This window comes from Anguilla anguilla, chromosome 2 (genome assembly GCF_013347855.1).
Source record: "Anguilla anguilla isolate fAngAng1 chromosome 2, fAngAng1.pri, whole genome shotgun sequence".
Lineage (NCBI taxonomy): Eukaryota > Metazoa > Chordata > Actinopteri > Anguilliformes > Anguillidae > Anguilla > Anguilla anguilla.
The window spans coordinates 13,446,820-13,470,280 of record NC_049202.1 but is presented as its reverse complement, the minus strand read 5'-3'; the positions used below and the strand labels follow the sequence as shown (position 1 = coordinate 13,470,280).

Sequence of the window (23,461 nt, the reverse complement as noted above, 5' to 3'; positions counted from 1 at the left end):
AGGCGAAGGAGCTAAATTCTAAATTAACAAGTAATGTCACTGTAACTATAATTTACAATTGACTTCTCTCAATTTCGCGTAGGGTATGGCACGTGGGAAACATGTCAAATTTTGACACACAGACACACAAAGTAACTGTGTATGTGTTTTCGTCTTTTTTATCTTACAATTACTATGAAGCTAATTTATGAAAAATGAAACACTAATCTACTTGTCGGTGAGAAGTTTCAACTTTAGGGAAAATGCAAACATTGGTAAAAATTACTTTTATTTTGAAGTTCACTCCCTATAGCAAACGGAAGTAGGGTAATTGTGAGCTAGTATTGTGGTGGCTTCTTGTGGATTTCATAGAGGACTTACAAGCTAACTATTAACTGTAAACGTTGTTTTATTGATGGGGAAAAGTGTCCATCGTTTGCTAAGCTGATCTTTAAAAACAGATGGATTGTAAACGAACTCGAAAATAGATGGTTTTCAATCGATTTTACAATGTCGAATTGTATTGCTTTCCAGACTCAGTTAGCCTCCATCATGGAGTTATTGGTTCAAACAGCCGTGGCAGAAATGGGCAACCTTGTCGACGAAGACACTGCCATCGTGTTACGTTTGGATGTGGCAGGACAGCAAACCGATAACGAAGTGCTGCAGAAGAAAATACAGGCACAGAATGAGTTAATGATGGTAAACGGCCATAATTATTTTGCTACCGTTAGCTAACACTGGCTTTTGATCAGCGGATAAGCTAACGTCAGCTTGTTGCTTTGTATCTAGCTAGCCAGTCTGCTCGTTGGCTAACGACGTTAGTTACAGCACATATAGCCCGATTCAAATATTTTATATTGTCTCATGTGTTCGGATGAGCAATTTCTTGATATGTCAGCAGGAACACGTAAATAATACGAGGTATTTTATCCTGACTGGGGACGTTGGCAAGCTAGCTAACTTAGGTCGTATGCCCCTGCGGCCTCTTAGCCCACTGTTTGCTCTCGGCTGGACATTCCGACCAGGAAGTGATGCACTAATAAATAAAAATAACCACAGCAGCAAAACAACTTTTTGTAGTAACTTATTTGAAGGTGTTATTTATTGTCTGCAATGTTGCGTCTGTTTTATCAACACATTCCTGTTTTTGTTGTTAGCTAGGTACTGTAGCATCAACGTTACTACTTAAATTAAATATTTACAATTATATTATGCTCGGTAGCTAACCAGATAAACACGCTTATATAGCGAGTTGCCTAGCTCCAAACATGCCAAGTTTATATAATTGTACTAATGTTGGCTAACCTGTTGGGTAATTATCAAGAAATTAATCTATCTCTCCTTACCGTTTGGTGATGCTGTAATGTATGATATGCTTTTGGTAGTTTGCCTAATGTGTAAATTATTTTCTTACTCTAGAGCCGGTTCGCTTCTGTCATGGAGATTCTCAGTAAAGAGGCCGTGGTCAAAATAACCAGACTCGTCGATGAAACGAAACAGCAGTTCATGGAGGTTGAAATTGTGACTGTACAGGATACAACGGAAAAGAGTTATTTGAACGGCTTTACTGTAGCAGAATGTGGTAAGTCTAGCATTTATGATGCTTTTTGTCAGTGGGAAAGGTCTTGATTTCCCCAGTGGTATGAAATATTTCTCCTTAAATAGTCTTACAGTTCTTACTAAAGATGTCTGAATCAGTGTAATGTGTGACAGATTTTCCTGTTATTTTCCCGATTTGTTTCAGTGGAAGAGCTTACTGTTGTGAAGGAGGAAGACAATCCAGTCCATCCTGTGTTGAAAGCTAAGGTTAGTTCATGCACCTTGTATAGTTCACATATTCATGGCCTGGATATGGATGTGTTTGACAACTTGAGCAGTGTGGAATACATTATTTCATTACAGTTAGTTATTGCTGTAAAGCTGCCTATGCATTTCAATAAAGATCCTATAGCATATGTAAATGTCACACACATATTTAAACCTGTTATAGTGCATGCATGGACAATGGCTGAGGACTACCCTTGCTCCCCTTTTTAGTCCACAGGTCTGGAAGAAGACAACCCAAAATCTCCTGTTTGCAGGGAGGAAAGACTTGAACATGTATCTGACACAACTGAACAAGGACTGAAATGCAATCCAGACAGTGAGTAAACAGGACACAAATAAAGTAGCTTTAGAACTTTTTTAGAGATGCATTGCACTGAATATATTAAGTAATTGGCTTCGGACTTCTTTATATGGGGGGGGGGGGGTGTTATGGTATGTATTAAGCATCAGCAACAGTACGAGAAATCAGTTACTTTATAGTCTCAACCTATATCAGTATCACATTTTGTACAAATGCTGGCTATAGTATGTTGTAATTGTACAACTTCAAATATCTTTTCTTCCCACCCCCCCACCCCCCACCCCCCACAGAGGCAGTTTGGGCTGCATCTGATTTTGGAAGGGGGTTTTACAATGACCATCAGTACTGGGAAGAAAATGACAATGCAGAGTATGACTTGCAGTCCACACTTGTGGAATCTCACGGCAATATTAAAGAAAAGGATGACTCGATCCTGATAGACTGGAGTCCAAGCACTGCTGACAACAGAGAAAAACTGTTCAGTTGCCCTCAGTGCGGGAAGAGCTTCTGTAAGCTGAATCGTCTTAATGCACATCAGCGAATTCACACGGGTGACAAACCGTTTAGCTGCATGCATTGCGAGAAGACCTTCACGCAGAAGCACAGTCTCACCGAACACCAGCGAATCCACACAGGAGAGAAGCCATACAGCTGCGATGTGTGCGGAAAATGTTTCAACAAAGGCGCCCATCTCAAAACGCACCAGAGAATCCACACGGGAGAGAAACCGTTCACTTGCGGAGAATGCGGGAAGAGTTTCAACGTTGCGCAGAACCTTAAAAGGCACCAGCAAATTCACACCGGAGAGAAAGCTTTTAGCTGTGTGACGTGTCAGAGGAGTTTCACTCGCGCCGTGACCCTTAAAATCCACCAGCTGATTCACACCGAGCAGAAGCCGCTCAGCTGCGTCGTGTGCGGGAAGGGCTTCCGCCAGGCCGTTAACCTCAAGACGCATGAGCGGATTCACACGGGGCAGAAACCCTTCACCTGCGCCATATGCGGGAAGGCTTTCCGCCTGTCCGTCAATCTCAAAATACATCAGCGCATTCACACGGGAGAGAAACCGTACAACTGCGCGCTCTGCGGGAAGAGTTTCACTCAGAAGTGCGGTCTGAAACTGCACCAGCGCACTCACACGGGGGAGAAACCGTACTGCTGCGAGGTGTGCGCTAAGAGGTTCAACAACTCGCAAAGTCTCAAACTGCACCAGCGGACCCACACGGGGGAGAAGCCGTACAGCTGCGACAAGTGCGGCAAGACGTTCAGCCAAGGCAGCCATCTTAGGACACACAAAAGGATACACACGGGGGAGAAACTCTACATGTGTGATAAATGTGGGAAGAATTACTGTGACCTGAGAAACCTTAGACTACATAAGTGCGTTTACGGTTGAGTCGGTCCATACCTGCCCACACGGAGTTTCATATGTTTAAACGCTACAAATCTGCATGTGCCTTCATGAGGACTGACCTATGTGCTACTCGTCACTGAACAATTTTTCCCTCAGGTTATAGGTAAAATGTGTATGTTAAACTTTCTATGCATTTCAGTCTAGTAGTGCATAGTTACTGTACACTAATAGATTTTGAGTTTGCTTTCCTGAGAATTCTGAACATGTTTAACGTCATTAAATCAAAGCTACCATTTACAGTTTGGTATTTAGCAGACACTAAATGGCAAATATGAAGTTAATTGAATAGAATGACCTGTACAATTCATGACCTTTTCCAAGCATAAAACTGAGAAACAGTGACAGTAGTAGCATACAGTCATTATGCACTAATATGTTCACATGCAATTTTATGATGTTGAATATACATATTAATTTTGCAGTTTATCAAGTAGACAGATTATATTGCAGTATATCTCCCTGCAGTAACAATGTAAAAGCAATGCTTTTGTGATTCAAACCATTTAGTTCATGTATTTTTTTTCCATTTCAATTACAAGAATTAAACTGAAATGATTTAACAGAACTGTGACATTTACCTGTTTTTTTGGACAGGCTATGGTCCTTGTATTTTTTTTTATGTGCTTGACGAAATGCTAGATCATGTGAATTTGTATGTACTTGAAGAGAACATTCACAACATGTAAATTCACCTCCCGTAAATAAAATGACTTTGTGCATGTTTCTAACTTCCACACAGTGACATTTTCAGTGTTAATTAATCTTTTCCAATGTACATGTGGTCTCTATTGGATTCATATGCACTCTGTTAGAGAGTAACATTTTACGTTCTGTCCCACAGTATATCTGTGTCAAAGGTTGGCAGAATTTAGCTTTAACTTTTGGATTCTCTTTGGCCACCATGTAAACCTCCCACATACCTTAAAGGGACAGTTCATCCACAGTTACATCTGCCGCCCTGCAGGTTTTCACTTCAGCCCAAACAAAGCATACCTCATGTAACAGCTAGAGATCTCACTGAGCTATTAATGAGTAGAATCAGGTGTGCCAATTTGGGGTTGAAATTAAAACCCACAGGATGGTAGATCTCCAGGAACAGGATTGAGGAGCCCTGCTATACAGACTGCAGTGTTTGAAAGTCCCAGGAGCACGGCTGGTTCTGACATGCTGGAACCACCCTGTCTAGCACCAACAATCACACAATGGTCAAAGTCACTTAGATCATGCATCTTGCCCATTTCTAATGTTTGGTTGAACAGCTAAACTTCTTCACCATGTCTGCATGCTATTTCCATTAACACTAGTAATGCGAGTCGACGCCAGAAGAGTTGACTACTTGACTCTTCACTCTCAAGTGTTGGGGTTGACTTCCATTCAGTGATTCAAAGAGTTGAGACAAGGTGGAGTTGACTCCACAATAATTTAATTTGAATGAAAAGTAGTCGAAAAACATACCTTAGGCACAATTCAACATTTGTCTGCAAGGGCTTGGGATTGTATTGATTAATTGCTTTGTCAAAATCTGTTGGTACTAGGCTGCATACTGAGCTTGTGTTGACACTATGCACTGTATAACAGTAACAAGCAGGCATACCTAAAGTGATCACTGAGTGTAGTTCTTTGTGGGTTCTTTTAGCGAGTTTGGAGCCTTCTTTATTATTATTCTATTTATTATTTAACTAATCAAATTCAGGCCTGAGGGTAATCAATAGGATCCTAATTAGGTTGTGAAACACGTGTTTAAGTTATTTAATAATTTCCCCCTTAAACCTACACAATTGCATTTATTGTTTGCTAAACATGAAAAGCACTTAATTAAGAACAATTCTGCGATTGTAATTGTGGTTGAGACGGAAACCAGCATACACAGGGGATCCCCAGGACCAAGGTAGGCAACCACTGCTTCGTGGGTTCTTTTGGCGAGTGGGAAACCTTTTATTATTATTCTATCCAATCAACAAGCTGTCTATGCTTGCTTCGAATATATCTCCGGTTTACTGTCCATGACGTAGAAGGATAGTACTATTCACGAGCATCATTTCACCACAAATACTGCGCAGAGTGGCCTGTTTGTATGTGTAAGGATGGGATAAAAACGATTCACTTACCGTATCCGTATGGTATATAGATTAGTGTATGTGCGCAGCTTAAGCTAGACGGATGCCAGTGTAACACATTGGCGCGCAATTTATACGTACCGCGGCAAATTTAGGAGGTGGAGGGAAAACGTATTTAGAAGTCACATAGCTACGAGCAGGTAGTTGGCATCTTTTGTTCCCATTTTGACATTATTTGCTACTTTAAAGTCTCGGATTTACAAATGTCATAACGGGCTTGCTTGTTAGCCAATATTAAAGTCTGGTGATACCATAGTTTGAATGGCGTAAACTGCAGCTAGCGATTAGGCTTGCTACACAGCTGATTCGCAAAATGCAAGGCGGTTGTTGAGGTTGCTAGCTAACGTTAAGTAAATCAGTGTACATCATGGTCAGCCTCATCGGTAGTTAGCAACAAAAAAAGTTAGCAAAATCCTGTCTTGCTTTCTTACAGGTGTCAGATTGTTGTTCATCTTCCAATGACATTTTAACTCATTCTTAATAGTATTAGCTGATTTAAGTTCAACTTTCTCGTCTCATTGTCCTTTGAAAGCTATATGATAGCTTGCTAGTTTGTTTTTCAATGGAAAAATTGGCTATCAAGATTACTAGTTTGATGAGCTTCTGTGTTATCCAGCATCCATATTTTCAGTGTTTAGATGTGAATTCAAATGTCACAGAGGTAGTTTTTAAATAGCTAACATCATGCCCTCCGCAACAAGTAGCAAATCATATTAAATAACGGAACTGATCTTTCATTTGACTAGCAAGACTGGACACTTATCAGAAATCATGCAGTAGTTCTTACCTTGGCATCTAGCTTGGGAAGATCACACACAGGGTTGTGATGAAGTAGCTTGTTACACTTGAGTTACAGTGTAAACGTGGGGTCAGGCTTAGGCGGTTAGTGGTTGCCACAATCTTGCAATAGTTGTACCTGTAAGATTATATTGATCTTTTCCACAGGGCTACAGAGGAGAGACATGGGATTACTTGAGCAATGCAAGGAGCTGTTCAAGACATCAAGCCTCTATGAGGTGCTTGGAGTGGCAAAGGGGGCATCTGAAGGTGATGTCAGGAGAGGTTATTACAAACTGTCGCTCCTGGTCCACCCTGACAGGGCTCCAGATGACCAGCTTGCAACCAAGAAATTCCAGGTACAGTCCAGAAAACAAAGGGTTAATGAGTCCTCCGCAGCTATTGTAGTCATTCTCAGTTTAGCGGTTTTCTTTCTTTGGTTGATTATTTAATGGCAGTTATGTGTCTAGATCTGACAATTACTGTTTAAATAATCTGTTAAAGTTATACTGAATTATATATATTTTTATATTGTATTATACAAGCTATTAATGGTAATTCTATAAAAACAGAGAATTAACATGCTGTGTTGTTTACATGTGCAGTGTGCGTTATACAGTGATGGCCGAATAAGACCTCATGACTCCCAAAATGGGTTGAGTTATCCCTTGCCCACTGATATGAACCAATCATTGTGCTTTGCTGTGGAGAGTAAATTGTTTTCATTGGTTCAGAAAGGCACAGTCTGACAGCTCACCATAGTTCCAACATATATGGGGTTCCTGAAACCCCGCCCTTCCATCGCTAACATTAATTCAGCTGCGCTGCTCTGTTGCAGGCTTTGGGCAAGGTGTACGCGGTCCTGAGTGACAAAGAGCAGAGGGCGGTGTATGATGAGCAGGGCACGGTGGATGAGGAGACGGACTCCCTGGGCCAGGACCGCAACTGGGAAGAGTACTGGAGGCTGCTGTTCCCCAAGGTAACTCCCCTACAGGGCTCCATGTTAACATTTTTTCCAAGGAGCATACATGCTCCTAAGTTTGTGAATGAGCTTACCTCCTTTTCAGTGTTAAGTATTTCTCTGCCCCCCTCCACTGTTCCAGATCACGTTGGAGGACATACTGGAGTTTGAGAAGAAGTACAAGGGCACGGATGAGGAGGAGGAGGACGTGCGGCGGCTCTACCTGCAGCATGAGGGAAACATGGACTTGATCATGGCGTCCGCGCTCTGCTCCACCCAGGAGGACGAGCCGCGCATCGCTGACATCATCCAGGGCGCCATCGACTCCGGCGACCTGCCCGCCTTCCGCGCCTTCACCCACGAGAGCAAGCAGAAAAAGTCAGTGCGCAAGAGGAAGGTACGGTGTCCCTCTGTTCCCCCCACGCACGCACGCACGCACACACACACACACACATACACGCCCACACACACACACACACACACACACATGCACCTCATGCTTTTAGTTTTCATGCTCTTATAAACCCATTAAATGTACCTTTATGCTTCGTTTTGTAAGTGGCTCTTTTTCTGCTAAATGGACACAATGATATGATGTAATGATGTATTGGGTTTTAGTGTAATGGGTTGTGTCTGCCTGTTCAGGTGTTAGTATTGATAGGTCCCCTCGTTATCATGTGTGTCGGTATGACAATGCCTTTCTTAATCAGGCTGACAAAGAGCAAAAGGAGGCTGAGGAGATGAAGAAGGAGCTGGGTATGAAGTCTGATGACAGCCTAGTGGCCATGTTGCAGGTAAGACAGCCATTCCAGAACCTTACTTACTTACTCATGTACATAGTGGAAAGGTAAGTGCAGTTCATGAAGAGTAAGCATTGCTCACATAAAGTATATTCAATAGTAAGTAGGCTACTACAAAAATGGAATAAATATCACACTGTTTTAAACAAAATAGGCAGTGGCCAGTAAGTCGTCGGTGATCTAATGACCTTTTTTATTTTTCCATGTTCATATTTTATGTTTCTCAACTTCAGCAAAGGCAGAAGTCCAGAGAACAGGGGTTTAACTCGTTCCTGTCTGACCTGGAAGCGAAATATTCCAAAAAAGGAAAGGCCACATCTGGAAAGAAAGGAAAGAAGTGACTGTTTCTAAGTGTAATGCATCAGTAAGTTTCGCTGCGTCATGGATCCAGTCAGTGACTGAAAATTCTACTTTGAACAGTTATAAGGAAATATTTATTACCGGAAAAAAGTTAGTTTGGCACTTAATGAATCCCTGAGACAATTGTTTGAATAATGCCATTTTAAGGATTATTGTCCATCTTAAAATGTCTAGGTTTGATTCTTAAAGAGGAAACCAAAAGTCTCATCTTTATATGCATGGTGTACATATGTATCATGATGTGTAGATTGTTCAAACTTGTCTAAGGGTTTATCTAATGGTAATTCCCGTTCAACCATGCAGTATTCTGTGATTCCGCTAAGCTTTTGGTCAGGTGATTATCATATGCAATTTATTGTTTTTTTGGATAATTCAAGCCAAAACTTGGGACTTTCATGCTAAACAGCCCTCAGATACAACTAAAACACCAATAGCTAACCATGACTAAAACAGTCATTGACCTTATAAAACTAAACAATCAGGAAAACCTTTGTTGAAGTTAGGCATTGTGTTTTTTGCTGTATCATTTTTAAATAGACAGCTTAACATCAGTGTTGGTCCCTTTGGGTCTGCCCAGTGACTGACAGAGTCCAAGAGGATATACAGTTAACAGCCCTTTTTGTCAGTAGTATATAAAAGCAGTCTCTTGTTGCTGGTTTAATACTAACATGAAAGGTGACCCATAATCTGTTCTCATCTGTTAACATCAATTGATTCCAGTTATTACATGCTTATGTTCAACAAGCACCCTGTGGTTATTGAATTAAAATTAAACCATTGTTTAAACAACCTTGTGTAGATTTGTTGTGTTAAGGGAATGAAGGATTTCTATGGAACAGAGGTGCATTTAAAAACTTAATTGGTGCAATGCTTGACCTACATTATCAGTTACAAGTAAGCATCCCTATGATCGATGACCACCCTGTGCAGAGGCATGCACCAGAACAGAAGTAATATATCAGGTCATTGATCATTGTCAAGGATTCTCAACCTCCTCTAGCCAAAGTTTAACTGCTAACTTGGTCGTGTCTCAAAGTTTGCAGACTGGCCTTACCTCTAAACTTTAACTATATGTGCTCCTGATATTCCTGAAATAGTATTATTCATACTACTACACCTACAATTGTAAAAGTGTTGGTCTGAATGTCGTAAGCCTGTCGCAAACCAGCAGTTCCCAAAGTCCTCACTTCTGTACGAACCATTTGTTCATTGTATAATCCACGCATGCCAAGATTCCAGAAGTGCTCTAAAGGTGGTGTACTGTTTTCCCATTGAAATTTAAATAAAACGTAATAGTCTCATATAAATTCTTTATTTGGTTTCACAAAACAATAATGAGCACTTAAATTTATTAATACTTTCATGTTTATTATACAGTGTTGTGAAAAAAATATTTGCCCCCTTCCTGATTTCCTCTATTATTGTATATTTGTCACTGAATGGTTTTAGATCTTTAGACAATATCTAACATTAGACTAAAGGAACCTAAGTAAACAAAAAACACATTTTTTTAAAACACCCATATGAAATATTAATTGCCCCCTTAAACTTAATAACTGGTTGTACCACCTTTAGCAGCAATAATTGCAGCCAAACACATTCTATAATTTGATAACAGTCTTTCACATCGCTGTGGATGAATTTTAGCCCATGCTTCTTTGCAGAACTGCTTTAATTCAGACAAATTGGTAGGTTTTTGAGTATGAACATGTCTCAGATCCTGCCACAGTGTGTCTGTTTGCTTCAAGTCAGGGCTTGGGCAAGTTGGGTTCCTTTTGTATAATATATTTTATTATACAAAAGGAACCCATGAACCCATGAATGAATAAAACCATTCAGTATGACAAATATGCAATAACAGAGGAAATCAGGAAGTAAATACATCCAGGCAAGGCAAATACTTTTTCACAGCACTGTATATGCATAGGACAGTACACCTTGAGTAAAATCAATTTTTTACTTTCTCTTAATATTTTAAAAGACTAAACTATTATGACTTTCTTTTCAAATATGGGATTGAAATTGACAATGAAGTCCTCTTAGAAAATCAGGTAGTTGTGTTTGAAATACAGGTAAAGACCAAGAATAAGTGCTGGGTGCACAACTTTCATGCAGACATGCTAATCTCATAGCAAAGTATCTTTACCCCAGTCATATGCAATTGGAGAACTGGCACTTGACCTCTATTAGCCAACTGTATTCAAAACTCAAATGTTTCCTTTTTCTCCCAACTTAAAATTTCCAGTCTCATCACCTCAATATTTTCAGAAATGCAATGTCTTGTCCTCCAGCTGAGATGTGCAATCATTGCGTTTGATGAGTATACTCAATGCAAAGTTTATTGTATGAAGTATATTGGGAGATTTCATTAACCAGAATGGTTTCTGGTGTGTGATGAGATTAGGATAGTCTAGCAAACTTCAACTCTTCAGCTGTCTACTACAGTTGGAATTCTAGAGAAGACCACATGTCTCAGTTTTGTTTTTGGACCCACTACAAGCACATCTGTGGTTAGAGACATGAACAGTGGAAAGTGGTTTAGTCAGGATTAAGTTTATGTTCATTTGGATAGCTTATTCCATTCACAACGCCCAGCAGTATAGCGAATCTGTATGCAGTTTTGAGATGCAGGACACCCTCAGACACGCCCGTAGTCCACCCTTAAGCTACAGCAGGGTGATGAAGCTCTGCCCCAGATCCTGCGCCGTGTGCATGAGCCCTGCAGCCAGCGGGGAGCAGTAGAGAGCGGCGAGGGCCAGCAGGAGGTGCTGCAGGACCCCCAGCAGCAGCATGGCCAGCAGGTATGCTAGGAAGAGCAGACTGTGCCAGCAGCCCTCGCTCAGCATTCGCGGGGAGTCGGGGTGGAGCAGGCACAAAAAGCCCAGCACCAGGCTTCTGTTCACGTTGAGACAGAAGTAGAGGTTGAGCAAGGACGAATGCTGCCTCTTTCGCCTTGTCGCTGTCTTTCCCACTTTGGCCAGCCAGCAGAGAGAGAGACTGTGCAGGAAGAGGCTAAGCGGGGCATAGAGCCTCACCAGGGGCTCAGTCCATAGGACATTACGTGTGCCTGCAGGGAGGAAGGACACTTATTTCAACACAAACCAGTGAGACATTTGGCTAATTTGTACATGAAATTGAAAATTCTTCCAAATCTTATGGTGGGAAGGGAATTTTTTGATTGCCTCAATTACGCCAATCTAATTCATCCAATATAAATATACAGTAATATCCCAGAGCAGTGCATTGTGGGTACCTGCGATTGTCACAGATGTGAATGTAACAGCAGCCAGTAGAAGGGTGTTTTTAGATGAGAGGCGCTGCGTTAAGCCAAGTGCATGGGTCCAGGCCACGCAAGCAAGTGGCAGAAGATGCAAGGTGAGGGGGAAGAGACCAGAGGGCGAGGTGACCGCCCACAGCGCCAGCACCGTCTGAATACTGTCACAGATGGAAGGCACCAGCAACTGTTCACCCAGCTGCAGAGAGTACGGCTGCAGCGTGACACAGCCAAGGCCATGCAGCGTCACCATGGCCACCAGAGTCAGCACCACCTGGAAAAAGCATGCCAGTTAGCCATCAGAGGATAATGTACACACTTGTGCGTGTACACAAACATGACTGTATGAATGGACATGTATTCCATTTGTTTTCATGTTGGTGGATGACAATACCCAAAATGCTAAACAATAGGAAAATATGTTCATTCCCATGTATTAAAAATCTCAGCTCCAAATTGAAGTATTTGCCTGAGGCATTTAGTTGTTTACATAGACATTGTGGTCTGGACTGATTCCTTATCGTGACTGGGATTCCCATGGGCCAATGCTCAGTTAGCCATAGCATTTCCCTCTCTCCTGAGCCATGTGACAGTTTGTATTCTGCTGTGCTGTACCTCCCTGTACCTGGGACCCACCCAGTACCCATTACCCAGTACAAATAAAAGTTGTGTAAGTCGCTCTGGATAAGAGCGTCTGCTAAATGCCTGTAATCTGATCTTTTTTAGATTAGTGGACCTGCAGATGGGCATCTCAGCAAATACTGCCGTGCTGGCACAGCTCACAGAGTTTTGCAACAAGGGTTTAGGAGCACAGTTCACATTAATCGCAGAACAAAAGCCTTGTTGAAATGAATGTCTGGTTTGTGAGCTGCGATTGAACAACGAAAAACTTAACAGAAAACACGGACTCTGCAGAAGCACGGTCCAGTCAAAACAATAAATAGCCAATGCATCAAAACATTCAGAGAACTTTTGGATTGCCACGTTCTTCCAACTTCTCAATTAAAAATAATTTTACCAAGAACAGCACTGCAATGACACTGGGAGAGTTCTGGGTCAGAGGCAAGAAAACCTTTTCAAATGTTGTACAAAATGGATCTTGCTTTGTGTACACGGGCATTGTCATGCTGTAACAGGAAAGAGCCTTTCCCAAACTGTTGCCATAAAGTTGGAAGCACACAATTCTCTAGAATGTCCTTGTATGCTGTAGCATTAAGATTCACTTCACTGGAACAAAGGGGTCTAGTCCAAACCATGAAAACAGCCCCAGACCATTATTACACCTTTACAGTTATGCATCCCAGTTTTGTCAGTCAGACTGCCAGATAACGAAGCCTGATTCATTACTCTAGAGAACCCGTTTCCACTGCTCCAGAGTCCAATGGTCGTTTGTTTTATACCATTCCAGCCGATGCTTGGCATCGCGCATGGTGATATTAGGCTTGTGTGTGTCTGCATCGCCATGGAAACCAAATTTCATGAAGCTCCTGAGGAACAATTCTTATGCTGACGTTGCCTCCAGAGGCAGCCTGGAACTGGAGTGTTGCAATCCAGAACAGATTCTTATGTGCTACGTGCTTCAGCACTTTGTGGTCCCATTCTGTGAGCTTGTGTGGCCTACAACTTTGTGGCTGAGCTGTTGTTGCTCCTAGATATTTACACTTCACAATAACAGCACGTACAGTTGACCCGGGCACCTCTAGCAGGGCGGAAATGTGATGTACTGACTTGTTTGAAAGGTGGCATCCTATGACAGTGAACTCTTTAGTACGACCCTTTCTACTGCCAATGTTTGTTACTGGAGATTGCATGGCTGTATGTTAGATTTTATGCAACTGTTAGCAATGGGTTAATTAGAAGGGGTGTCCACATACTTTTGGCCATGTATTGCAACTGGGGCCACCTGTTGAGGAGCTGAGAATAATGTTGGAAGCTAGGCACCATTAACTAATAAAACTCTTAGAACAGATTTTATGGCTTCCCTCTCAGAAACACTGTACACGTTTTCATTATCACATGGAAGACAAATACTGAACACAGTGCATACTCACAATACCTTACTCAAAATGACACCTCTATTGTTTACCAGAACAAATATAAATTTTGGTTCGATCAAGATGTACAATTATGCTACATTGCTTTCAGGAATAGGGTAGACAGGATGGGAACCTCACAGTTCTTTTGTAGCAACTTAAGCAACAATTTTGTGCCGGAACATCTACACAGCAGATTCAAGCGTTTACAAAACTAATATTAAACTGATTAGAGATCTAATGTCTAATATACTCATATTAAACACAATTCTCCATAAGCTGTACCTGTGCAAATGACAGGGGTACCACGTAGGGGAAGCGGTACTGAGAGATGAAGATATGGGTGACAAAGTGGTAAAGTTTGTTGCTCTGCCAGTAGACTAGCAATGCCAGGAGGGAGGCACCAGTGTGGATCAGAGGGGCAAGAGATTTCCATGGAAGCCTTTTCAGTGCTGAAACAAGCCTCTTCAATTTCCTTTTGAACCATGCAGGGCTGACAAACAGAGAAAGAGAGAGCATATCACTACATTTTGGGGCAGACATGATCAATATCGCTCTAAACAGAGGAAGTGTCACAGTGTACAGTTCATAGAAACAGCGATATAGGTTCCCTGTCACAAAAGGAAGAATGCTGCTGACAAAAAGTCAGTCTGTGCAATGTAATTAGAAGCAATACAATGTGTTTAAGCCAGGGGACTGCAAGGCAGTGACTCTTTCTGGATTTCATGTCAACTTACGCTCTATTATTTAATCAGTCCAGTCATATGCATGATCTGACATTTCAGCTAAAGTAACTGATAAGCTCATGGACAGCAGTTGAAGACCCGTTTCTGGGACCCCATCTAAAACATGTTACCATGCTCTGATCTGCCAGTGAACTGGCCTTGGTATATAGACCTAAATAGATAAATGAACCGGGGTAATTGTTGCAAACAAAAACCTGCATACACACAAACCCTCCCCAAATGGAATTTCCCACCTCCGGTTTAAACTATGCAGCTTTCTAAATAGAGAGGTGTGATACTGGTACAATTTACACCTATATTTTGTAAAAATGCTCTTAGCCACAGCAGCCTTATTTAGCTGTTAATCATTATGGAGAGGAATGCTGATGAGCTACTGGGGTGTGAAAGGTGGTCTGTGAGGCCAATACATAGTGTTACAATTTTCATGAATGTATCCTTTTTACACATGAAATGATTCTGTTAAAATAAAAAGGATGCAGAAACTTGTAGCCAATAGATTTTGGATACACTTGGAGACACCTATCAACCAACACAGCACAAAGAGACACCTGAGTATTATGCAAATCCATTGCCTGATCGTCCGTTATCAGAACAAAAAGGACAAACCGTCATAGTAGCCAGCAGTGCAGTTCACTGAACTTCTGTACGTAATGGCGCAAAACATTCAAGTTACAGACGAAACGCCAAAGTTGTTTATTCACCTTCTGGAGTGCTTCCCCCATTCTGTGTCTTCTGTGTCAGTCATTCACACTTTCAAGTCCTGCGAATTGTCAGCCGTGGCCACTGTTTTTCTCCAGCGGGAAAAAGGATCCGGATTTTGTTACATGCAACAGTCCATTTGATGTCTTCTCGTGTTTCACGCATGGAAATGTTTTTTTTTTTTTTTTACCAATCTCTTCTTCTATATTAGTCCATGTAGGAGCTGCATGCTACACTACTCCTGTTTCCGATAACATAAATTAGAAGAATGTGTTGGTCCAGAAGTGGCATCATCACCCCCTTCCGTCAGAGCCAAAGCCTGTCACTCGTACTCACTGCCATTGCTACTTCTTGAAAACAAAAGGCATGGATCTACCTATTCTGAAAATTCAATGAACCGTCTAATCCACTGTCATTTAAGTCCAGTTTATTCACCTGGCACTGTCTCGAATGACTCAGTAAATAGTATATAATTTAAAACGTTTGGTCTTCTTTACAGCTGCGACTATGGGGTTATCCTTAAGGTATGTAAATGATGCACCAGAGATAAAGCCTCGAACATGGCCAAAGGCTGGCGAATAATCTGTTAATGATTAGGTAGAGCTGGGAAAGTAAACAAGCTTGGTGCGTCGCTTCGTTTCTCTGTCGATGGAGTATCTCCATGTTCTCCTCTCCGGACTGAACTTGAGGACAAGGTTGAAAATGACATCAGAGAGGTGAATTTTGTTTTATTATATCACACACCAGTCTCTGAAGATTGTTGTATATTATTCATACTGTTCGTTCAGTATATATAATGTGATTATTCTTTATTCAGCTATGGCTAACCTTTTTTGCTAGATACAAAATGTTTTTTTTTATTTTTAAATCTTAGCACCAGTAACTTCAAGGCTTTATAGCAACACTTTTGATGCTCTCTCAGGTTCTGTGGAACCTGCTGTTTAAATTATTTATTTATTTGACTTCTAATAAATACCAATCCTGTGATAGGCATTCTGAGCTACTGTATTCCAGAATGGTAATATTGCTTTTTACAACTGCATGTAAAAATTATAACAGATAAATTCTAGCTCAATGGTTTGAGGAACATGAAAGGCACATTATTCAGATGTCATGTCCTCCGTAGTATGAGATCTAAACCTGAACAGCTGAGATAACTTTTTAAACTTTCATCAACTGAGCACCAGTTCAGTGGCTGTCTCATGGAAGTGGAGGGGTAGAGGTTGAGAGCACATCTTAGAGATGAAAGCACACAAAACAATCTGTGGATAGATTTATGCACGTTTCTCTGACCATTGCCCAACTGCATGCAATATGCCTGCTCCTGCAACTGCACTCTCTGTTCCTTTTCATTACTGCATTTCTTCCTCCAGTGTTGATAGCACAGTTGTTTCCAAGGCTTCTGAGCAACTTGAGCGGTGGCACCCCTCAATATTCCAATTTTACAAAATGGTGATCAATTGCCATGTGACATTCATCATGAACTTGATATTAATAATAAAGCCAGACCATCTGTTTATTATTATTATTTTATTTTTTAAATTATTCTTTTGTGTGTTCTGGAAATGTAGGTGTATCCTAGCAACGTTTAACTGTTTACTTGTGATTAAGTTTGAGCTGGGACTGCTGAAGAGAGGCTTGGGGGTAAACATCGCCATGGCCGTTTGACATCATTTGTAACATAGCTATTTGACAGTTCGATATGTAAATACCATCATCTCAACATAAGAAGCACAGCAGATAGCAAAAATAAATAAAAAATGCCTGATGCGTTACCATGTCCATAACACTATATCAATATGTGCTAAATTTTTCATAAAATCAATAATCTGAGCAAACAGAGAAACAATTTGGAGCAAGGGTGTGCATGTTCTGTTCTTGTCAGAAAATCACCTGAATGAACAACTGGTCATATAACAATATGATGTAAAATGTATGTTAATGTCGTCCAAGGGAGTCCTGGAGGAATGGTCTGCTATTCGCCCCAACCAGTTACCTTACTTGTAGTTTTCTGTCAGCTCTATAAACTACACTGGGTTCACTCCCGTACATGATCACAGTAAAATCTTTAGGATAGACTTGAAGTATGCAGCTGCAGCTGGTGCTTATGCGAATGTTAGATCGATATGATTGTGCGAATTAAATAATTAAGAACATAAGTTGGCGCAAAATCCTGATACGGATCAGCCCTTGGTGAGCACCACTGATGTAATGTGATGTGGTCTGTGACTGTGATGGCAAAAACAGAGACTGAAGAATTATCAGGTACTCATGAGATTTCTGTTTTTCGTTGCAATTGGAAAACTGTATCAATGGAATCAACTAAATCAAACTTTCTATCTTTATTTCACTTAATTCATTCACAATTGTAAGCCTTGTCCCAGAGGTGGAAAATCCAGATTCAGAAAATAAAAGGCACAACACTGACCAGAGGTGTCGCCATTGTGCAATGAAACCCATTTATGAATTACACATCAGAGAGAGAAGTTCTAAACATGACTGGTTCAGTGGTGTTGGGTCTGTATAGCTGACTCATTGTTAAGTTATTGTGGCACACCACAGATGCACAGCAAGGTAATCCCAAAAAAGAGAACTGTTTTAAGGGGGGTTACTATAATAGTTTATTAAGGGGTTACAACTGATAAGTATAAAAGGACAAGTAATTAAAATCAAGTAGTGACATCCTTTTAATATCACATGTATTATCTTCAGGGGATAATGCATGAGGTAGCAATGTTGTATGATGCAACCAGGCCACCAGTTCACACCTGGCACATTACTGAGGTAGCCATTGAGCTTAAAAACACTGACCAAAAGCCATCTGAGAGCTTGGAATACCTCAAATCCTTTAAAACAATTAGGCAATACATTCAGAAGGTGCAGGCACAACTGCAAGATGTATCTATTTTAATTTACAAGGCAGTCAGTCACTGGACTTTTAATAACTGTAGATGATTAAGGGTAAGGATACCAACTAGCCTACTAACTGAAGGCGCTTCTGTTGAGCACTTGGCTGTACAGATGCTAATTTCAGCAGCAATGCCAAAACACAATTAAGAAATATTCTTTTAAACTCCAAAAGCTGTGAATTTTGTATGTCCCCATCACATCGAATTAATTTAATACACATTTGGCAGAGAGGATGCACGATCAACCGACGGGGAAGCTTGGTCCCCTCCCTTCTGTCTGAAAGGGACACACATATCCCTACAGTGCCGTTTTCCTTGGGAAGAGGGTGTGAACCATCGAGCTGGGGCACTTCCAGTACTGTCAATGGATCCAGTTTTCCAAAGTCTCCTGCTGTTTATTTATGACTTCTTCTGCTGAATCGCCCACTCCCGGATAAGTTTATTGGCTATGGCGTATCTGGGAGGAACCCAGATTGCAGTGGGCTCTCCTTTTGCGCCTTGTGGGAAGGCCTTCTTTTTAAGGGCGTCTTCGATTTCCTCTAGCGTGAACCACCTTGCGTCCTCCAGCTCCACCCCATTCAGATTGACCTGTTAGGGTCAGCCATTTTAACATTAACTCCCGCTGACTGCACCTCAGTCACAATCGGTTTGGCAATACCTATTTCCCATGAAATGTTAATATGTGATCTCGCAGTGCTTGTGCTGAGGATGGGAGGAGTTTCAGTTTTAATATCAAGTCTGTGTTAAGAGTACAGAAGATGTTTTTGTGTTTTGTGTCTGTGATAGGATTATGGAGACATGTTTGGGTAATGTTAGCACAAGCAAGGAGCTGTACAGTAAATTCTAATCTCTCCCTGTGCCTCTCACTCTCTCTCTCTCGCTCTCTCTTACCCCCTCCCACCCACCCACACCCACACACACACACATACACACACACATAGGTAATGAGGCAACACTGTGTACCTCTGCATTGTCCGAGCTGACGGTGGCGTGGCAAGCCACCATGAAGGAGCTCTGGGGAAAAGGCCAGTGCTGGGAGCTGGAATACTGCAGAGACTCCACCTCCAGCCCCACCTCCTCTGCCACCTCCCTCCTCAGCGTCTCCTCTATCGTCTCTCCTGCAGGGCAACACGTTTAACGCAGACAGAGGCTGCGCTCCCACAGCCCATCAGATGCACTTTGCTCCCCCAGTCAAATAATTATGACAGCTGTCCCAGCCATATACTAACTGCATCACTATAAATAAAGAATACCGGTATATTGATAAATTAAAGGAAAATATGGCTATATAATAATAATAATAATACATTTTATGTTTCCCATAAAGGCACTCAAAGTACTTACAGAATAAAAGGGGATAAACATTTAAGATAAAAAACACAAGCAGTATATTTAATTGATTAGCCTGTGTATGTACGTAAAAGTAAACTTAGCTCACCCATGTCACAGAAACCTGCCAGTGCGCTATACATCCCCTCTGGAAAAGTGGACTGGCGAGCCAACAGACATCTCTTCCCATCAGACACCAAGACTATTACCACTGGCGCCATCTGCAGGAAAAACAAACACAACTACCACTGTACCCACTGATCAGGCATGGATAATGCTTATAGATACATCTTGAAATCACATATCCTAATTACAGGGGCATCATGTTTTCACCAAAATCCTTTTACAGGGCAAGGGATAATATATGGAGATGCATTCATGACAGAGTTTGAGCACCTAATAGCTACACAGCATTTTGTGGAGAATATAACAGACCACAGAAAATGGTCATATGCGGTATTTCCTGCAGAGTAATGACAAACCCCTCTGTAGCAGTTGTAACCCTCTTCTCTTCTTGTGCCCTATTCTTACCTGCGGGTAGTAAGTAGCGCCGTTTGTAGGGGACACACGCTGGCTGCCAGCCTGATTACGCTGCGTGGGCTCCCCTGTGGCGCTGCAGTAGGCGTGGGTCTGGTGCCAGCGGAGGAGTGCCTGTCCCTACACCCGCCACACCCACAGTCAACAGAGCCAAAGCCAGCAACGTCCAACAACACAACCAATCCTACACATAGACAGAGTATAGTACAAACTGAATTTAAGTATAGGTACATGTGTTTTGTTTGTAACCAAAATATAATTTTTTCTCCAAAGTCTGTGTTCTCAGACCAACTTGACATAAGTTCATGCTGTCCTTCAAAGCTTCCAGCCACTAACTATTTGGCAGGCCAAAGCATGTGTTTCCATCCACTGCTTTGCACAACTGAGCCAGTCATCGTTTAGGAGACTACGGGCAACTGGCAGCCCCTAATCTGAGTTATTTTTCTGCGTGTGTACCGAACATCACAGGCTCTGTCAAACTCTAACAAGTTCTCATATGAAGGCAGCTGCAGTTGCAAATACTTGGACTTTCTATATTGTGGGCATTGGACATGTACAGCACCATGTTGGGTGCCAATATCTTTAAAGAACTACATACTACATATAACAAGAGGATGAATCAATGGCTTACATGGTAGAGACACATACCTTGGTTACCAGAGGAGTATCTTTTTCTTTCAGCAGAAAAAAGGCCTTTCTCAGGTCAACGAAGACTCCTCCGCACATCTCCTCCACAGCAGCTTTCTCCAGACTTCCTGTAACACAGAGACTCATACAATCAAAGAGCAGCCAGGGAGGCATTCCATAAGTTCTTTAAGTTATGGTGGCCCAGGGCAAATCTGCTGATCAAAACTGAAAAATGCCAGTGATGATTGTAGGGTTAGCGTACAACAGTAGTTTTCAAAAATAATCCTAGGGGCGAAGGAGACTGCTGTGAAAACTTCAACCACATCAGTTCTGTTATATAAATAAAAGCAGGAGAGAGCCTGTTTTTTAATTTGATAAAGAATAATATCGTGAGGATCTACTGCTGAATGAGGTATTCATAAGGAGGCATAGTCCTACTCTAAACAGAGTGCAGTGGAAAAGGTATAAATTATTTTATCAAAATTTCAGCAATGAGAAAATAAAAATAAATAACCCAAGCTGGTTTGATAGCCACTGGATGAATACATTTGGGAAAGGGAAAGTATGTGTATCAAGTGGGGCATATTCAACATCTTGGAAGATGGAGAATTATCCACCTTCAGACTGAACACTATTCAAATGAAGTCCTGAGGAAAGGACATGCAGTTCACTTGTAATTTCAAAATGGCAGCTCAGTTAGTAAAGCAGAGGCTGTAGAACTTGTGTCTTTTGTTTCAAGATAAGACCCTACGTATGAATACAGTATCAAATACTTATTTAACACAAAATGCCATCTGAGATCTAGGTTTTTTTTTTTATTCTCCAGTTCCAAGTAAAGTTTATTCCACAGTTTGAAATACTCAATCACATTTTGGCATGCCCTGTGAGAGCACAAAATTAACTGTACTATATGGTATGACATGTTCATATGTGATGATATTTGAATTGTCCTATCAAAACTGGTCCTGGTGACCTTTCAACCTTTATTTTTTGAAGAGAATCATCCAATATCACTGACTTAATTTACAGGTTTGGAAAGCAGTCCTACCAACATCAAGGGAGAATTGTGCTGCATCGTTGTCTGAGCAGCCAATAAGGACAGATGTGTTTAACAGCTGTTCATCCTTCCCCAGTTTTCCCAGAATTCCTTTGACATCTGCAGTAAGAGAGCAAATACAAGTTCATTACGACTTCATGATTAATATTCAAGAAATCACTGATCTATTCATCTGAGGAATAATTATATTTAACACGGTATAATGGATTATTTGTTCAAAATTCCATCTGATAATTCATGTGAACTCAATGGTAACAACATTTTAAATTCCCTACAGGCTTAAGAGAAACCTCCACTGGGGGAAAAAATACAGACTTGGAAATAAAGACTCATTTGATTCCTATTTCAAAATTGCTTACTAAATTGTTATTTGTATTTCGTAAAGGCTGAGGTTATTTATAAATGCATTGGAGCTGAACATTATGCTGGATCTCAGGCTCCAAAGTCTCGCCTTGACTGTTACCAATATCCAGGGGGTGTTTTAGTCATATGCATCCTTAAACCAAAGAGTCTGAATTTTTAAAGACTGCCTACTACTACAATATATATAGGATTTATATGGTTTGTTTTATAGGCAGACCTCAAAGATCAATAATAACAAAGTAACTCCACCTCTGCCCCCCAATATGCACCACCCATTACAGCCATACCTGTGGCCTGAAGCATATGTAGATGGTACATTCCCTTCTGTGTCTGCGCCAGCAGCGGTTCCAACTTATGATAAAGCAGCACATTCCCAGACTGCAGTGCTGTACGACATGCCTCATCATCCTCCTTCAATCTCATTAGGTACCTGACCACGAGACAGGCCAGAGGACATAAAGATCAGACTACTTAGAAAGCAAAGACTTTTCCTGGACAAATCATTAATCCATAATGGAGAATGACATCACCTGAATCTAAAACGTACTTGTAATCAGGTAATTAGCCACTTATTATCCTAGTCTGTGTTTAGGAAAATCATGCAAATTTCAAACATTATTTCACTTTACACTCAAAACACAGCGTTTAACCTCTGGTTATGTTATGCTGATGAACTTCTGACACACTTGTTAAGCAATAGAAGCACTAACCTCATTCGGGACACATAGCTGGAGCAATCACGTGAACCAAACAACTGAAGCGATCTGAAAGGACTCCGTACCATACTGCTACAGCAGTGCATCACCATCTCGAACTCTTCAGCACTTTCAGCTAAAGACAAGAATAAGTGTCACACTCCTCTGCCAGTTGAGATTCTATGGTGTTTGCTAACATGCTGCAGAATAATGATTTGTAGCCTTAGCAACAGTAGCTTCCTAGTCAAAGTTTCCTACAGCCTGCAAATTATTGCATTCTTATTGTCCCCCTAAGTTATTGTCACCCTAACAACTTTTCACATTTTAACCGAGTCACAATCGAGGCTACAAAAAGAAACAAATGTAGCCAGCTAACTTAGCTATAGATATGAGCATATCAAACATGGAAGCTTTCCTTTTCAAAGTCATGTCTCGTCATCTCATGTGTTTCCACGTTTTAAATTACCCCGTTCAAACACATAACCGGGATTAGTTCGTAAATCCACTAACAGTTATAAACCTAGTTTTAGTTGGAAACAGACCGACCCGACGAGACCAGTCGTCTATTCAGTCAGTGCCCTCTTGCCTGTGTGAGAACACGAGGGCTGAGAGCACAGCGACCCCACGCACCGAGGAGACAGTTGTGCAGCTATGGT

General features: G+C 41.3%; 4 protein-coding genes across 10 annotated transcripts; 2 read left to right on the top strand and 2 right to left on the bottom strand.

The window, feature by feature from the left end:
• Positions 1 to 296: 296 nt before the first annotated feature.
• On the top strand, positions 297 to 4,259 carry LOC118221248 (zinc finger protein OZF-like). Its single transcript, XM_035406133.1, has 5 exons — positions 297 to 681; positions 1,402 to 1,564; positions 1,727 to 1,788; positions 2,020 to 2,125; positions 2,401 to 4,259. The coding sequence occupies exons 1-5, from the start codon at positions 490 to 492 to the stop codon at positions 3,501 to 3,503; spliced, it is 1,626 nt and encodes a 541-aa protein (XP_035262024.1). The 5' UTR covers positions 297 to 489; the 3' UTR covers positions 3,504 to 4,259.
• A 1,073-nt stretch (positions 4,260 to 5,332) lies between these two features.
• dnajc9 (DnaJ (Hsp40) homolog, subfamily C, member 9) lies at positions 5,333 to 9,325 on the top strand. Of its 3 annotated transcripts, none has more exons than XM_035401612.1 (6): positions 5,333 to 5,409; positions 6,584 to 6,774; positions 7,254 to 7,394; positions 7,519 to 7,773; positions 8,087 to 8,170; positions 8,410 to 9,325. In XM_035401612.1, exons 2-6 carry the CDS (start codon positions 6,601 to 6,603, stop codon positions 8,515 to 8,517), a joined length of 762 nt encoding a protein of 253 aa, XP_035257503.1. In that variant the 5' UTR covers positions 5,333 to 5,409; positions 6,584 to 6,600; the 3' UTR covers positions 8,518 to 9,325. The 3 variants fall into 3 exon arrangements, with proteins under 3 accessions (XP_035257503.1, XP_035257499.1, XP_035257511.1); XM_035401608.1 differs by lacking the exon at positions 5,333 to 5,409 and adding an exon at positions 5,623 to 5,778; XM_035401620.1 differs by lacking the exon at positions 5,333 to 5,409 and adding an exon at positions 6,017 to 6,040.
• A 504-nt stretch (positions 9,326 to 9,829) lies between these two features.
• LOC118218864 lies at positions 9,830 to 15,826 on the bottom strand. Its single transcript, XM_035401604.1, has 4 exons — positions 15,291 to 15,826; positions 14,129 to 14,336; positions 11,790 to 12,084; positions 9,830 to 11,603 (listed from the first exon to the last, which is right to left on the bottom strand). Exons 1-4 carry the CDS (start codon positions 15,332 to 15,334, stop codon positions 11,203 to 11,205), a joined length of 948 nt encoding a protein of 315 aa, XP_035257495.1. The 5' UTR covers positions 15,335 to 15,826; the 3' UTR covers positions 9,830 to 11,202.
• Positions 15,827 to 17,726: 1,900 nt separating this feature from the next.
• nudt13 (nudix (nucleoside diphosphate linked moiety X)-type motif 13) lies at positions 17,727 to 23,448 on the bottom strand. 5 transcript variants are annotated; one of them, XM_035401549.1, is made up of 9 exons: positions 23,352 to 23,448; positions 22,821 to 22,941; positions 22,398 to 22,540; positions 21,739 to 21,846; positions 20,712 to 20,818; positions 20,058 to 20,183; positions 19,636 to 19,747; positions 19,161 to 19,315; positions 18,597 to 18,785 (listed from the first exon to the last, which is right to left on the bottom strand). In XM_035401549.1, the coding sequence occupies exons 2-9, from the start codon at positions 22,916 to 22,918 to the stop codon at positions 18,597 to 18,599; spliced, it is 1,038 nt and encodes a 345-aa protein (XP_035257440.1). In that variant the 5' UTR covers positions 22,919 to 22,941; positions 23,352 to 23,448. The 5 variants fall into 5 exon arrangements, with proteins under 5 accessions (XP_035257449.1, XP_035257440.1, XP_035257456.1 ...); XM_035401565.1 differs by having other exon boundaries at positions 23,348 to 23,423; XM_035401583.1 differs by having other exon boundaries at positions 23,392 to 23,410.
• Between the last annotated feature and the right edge of the window lie 13 nt (positions 23,449 to 23,461).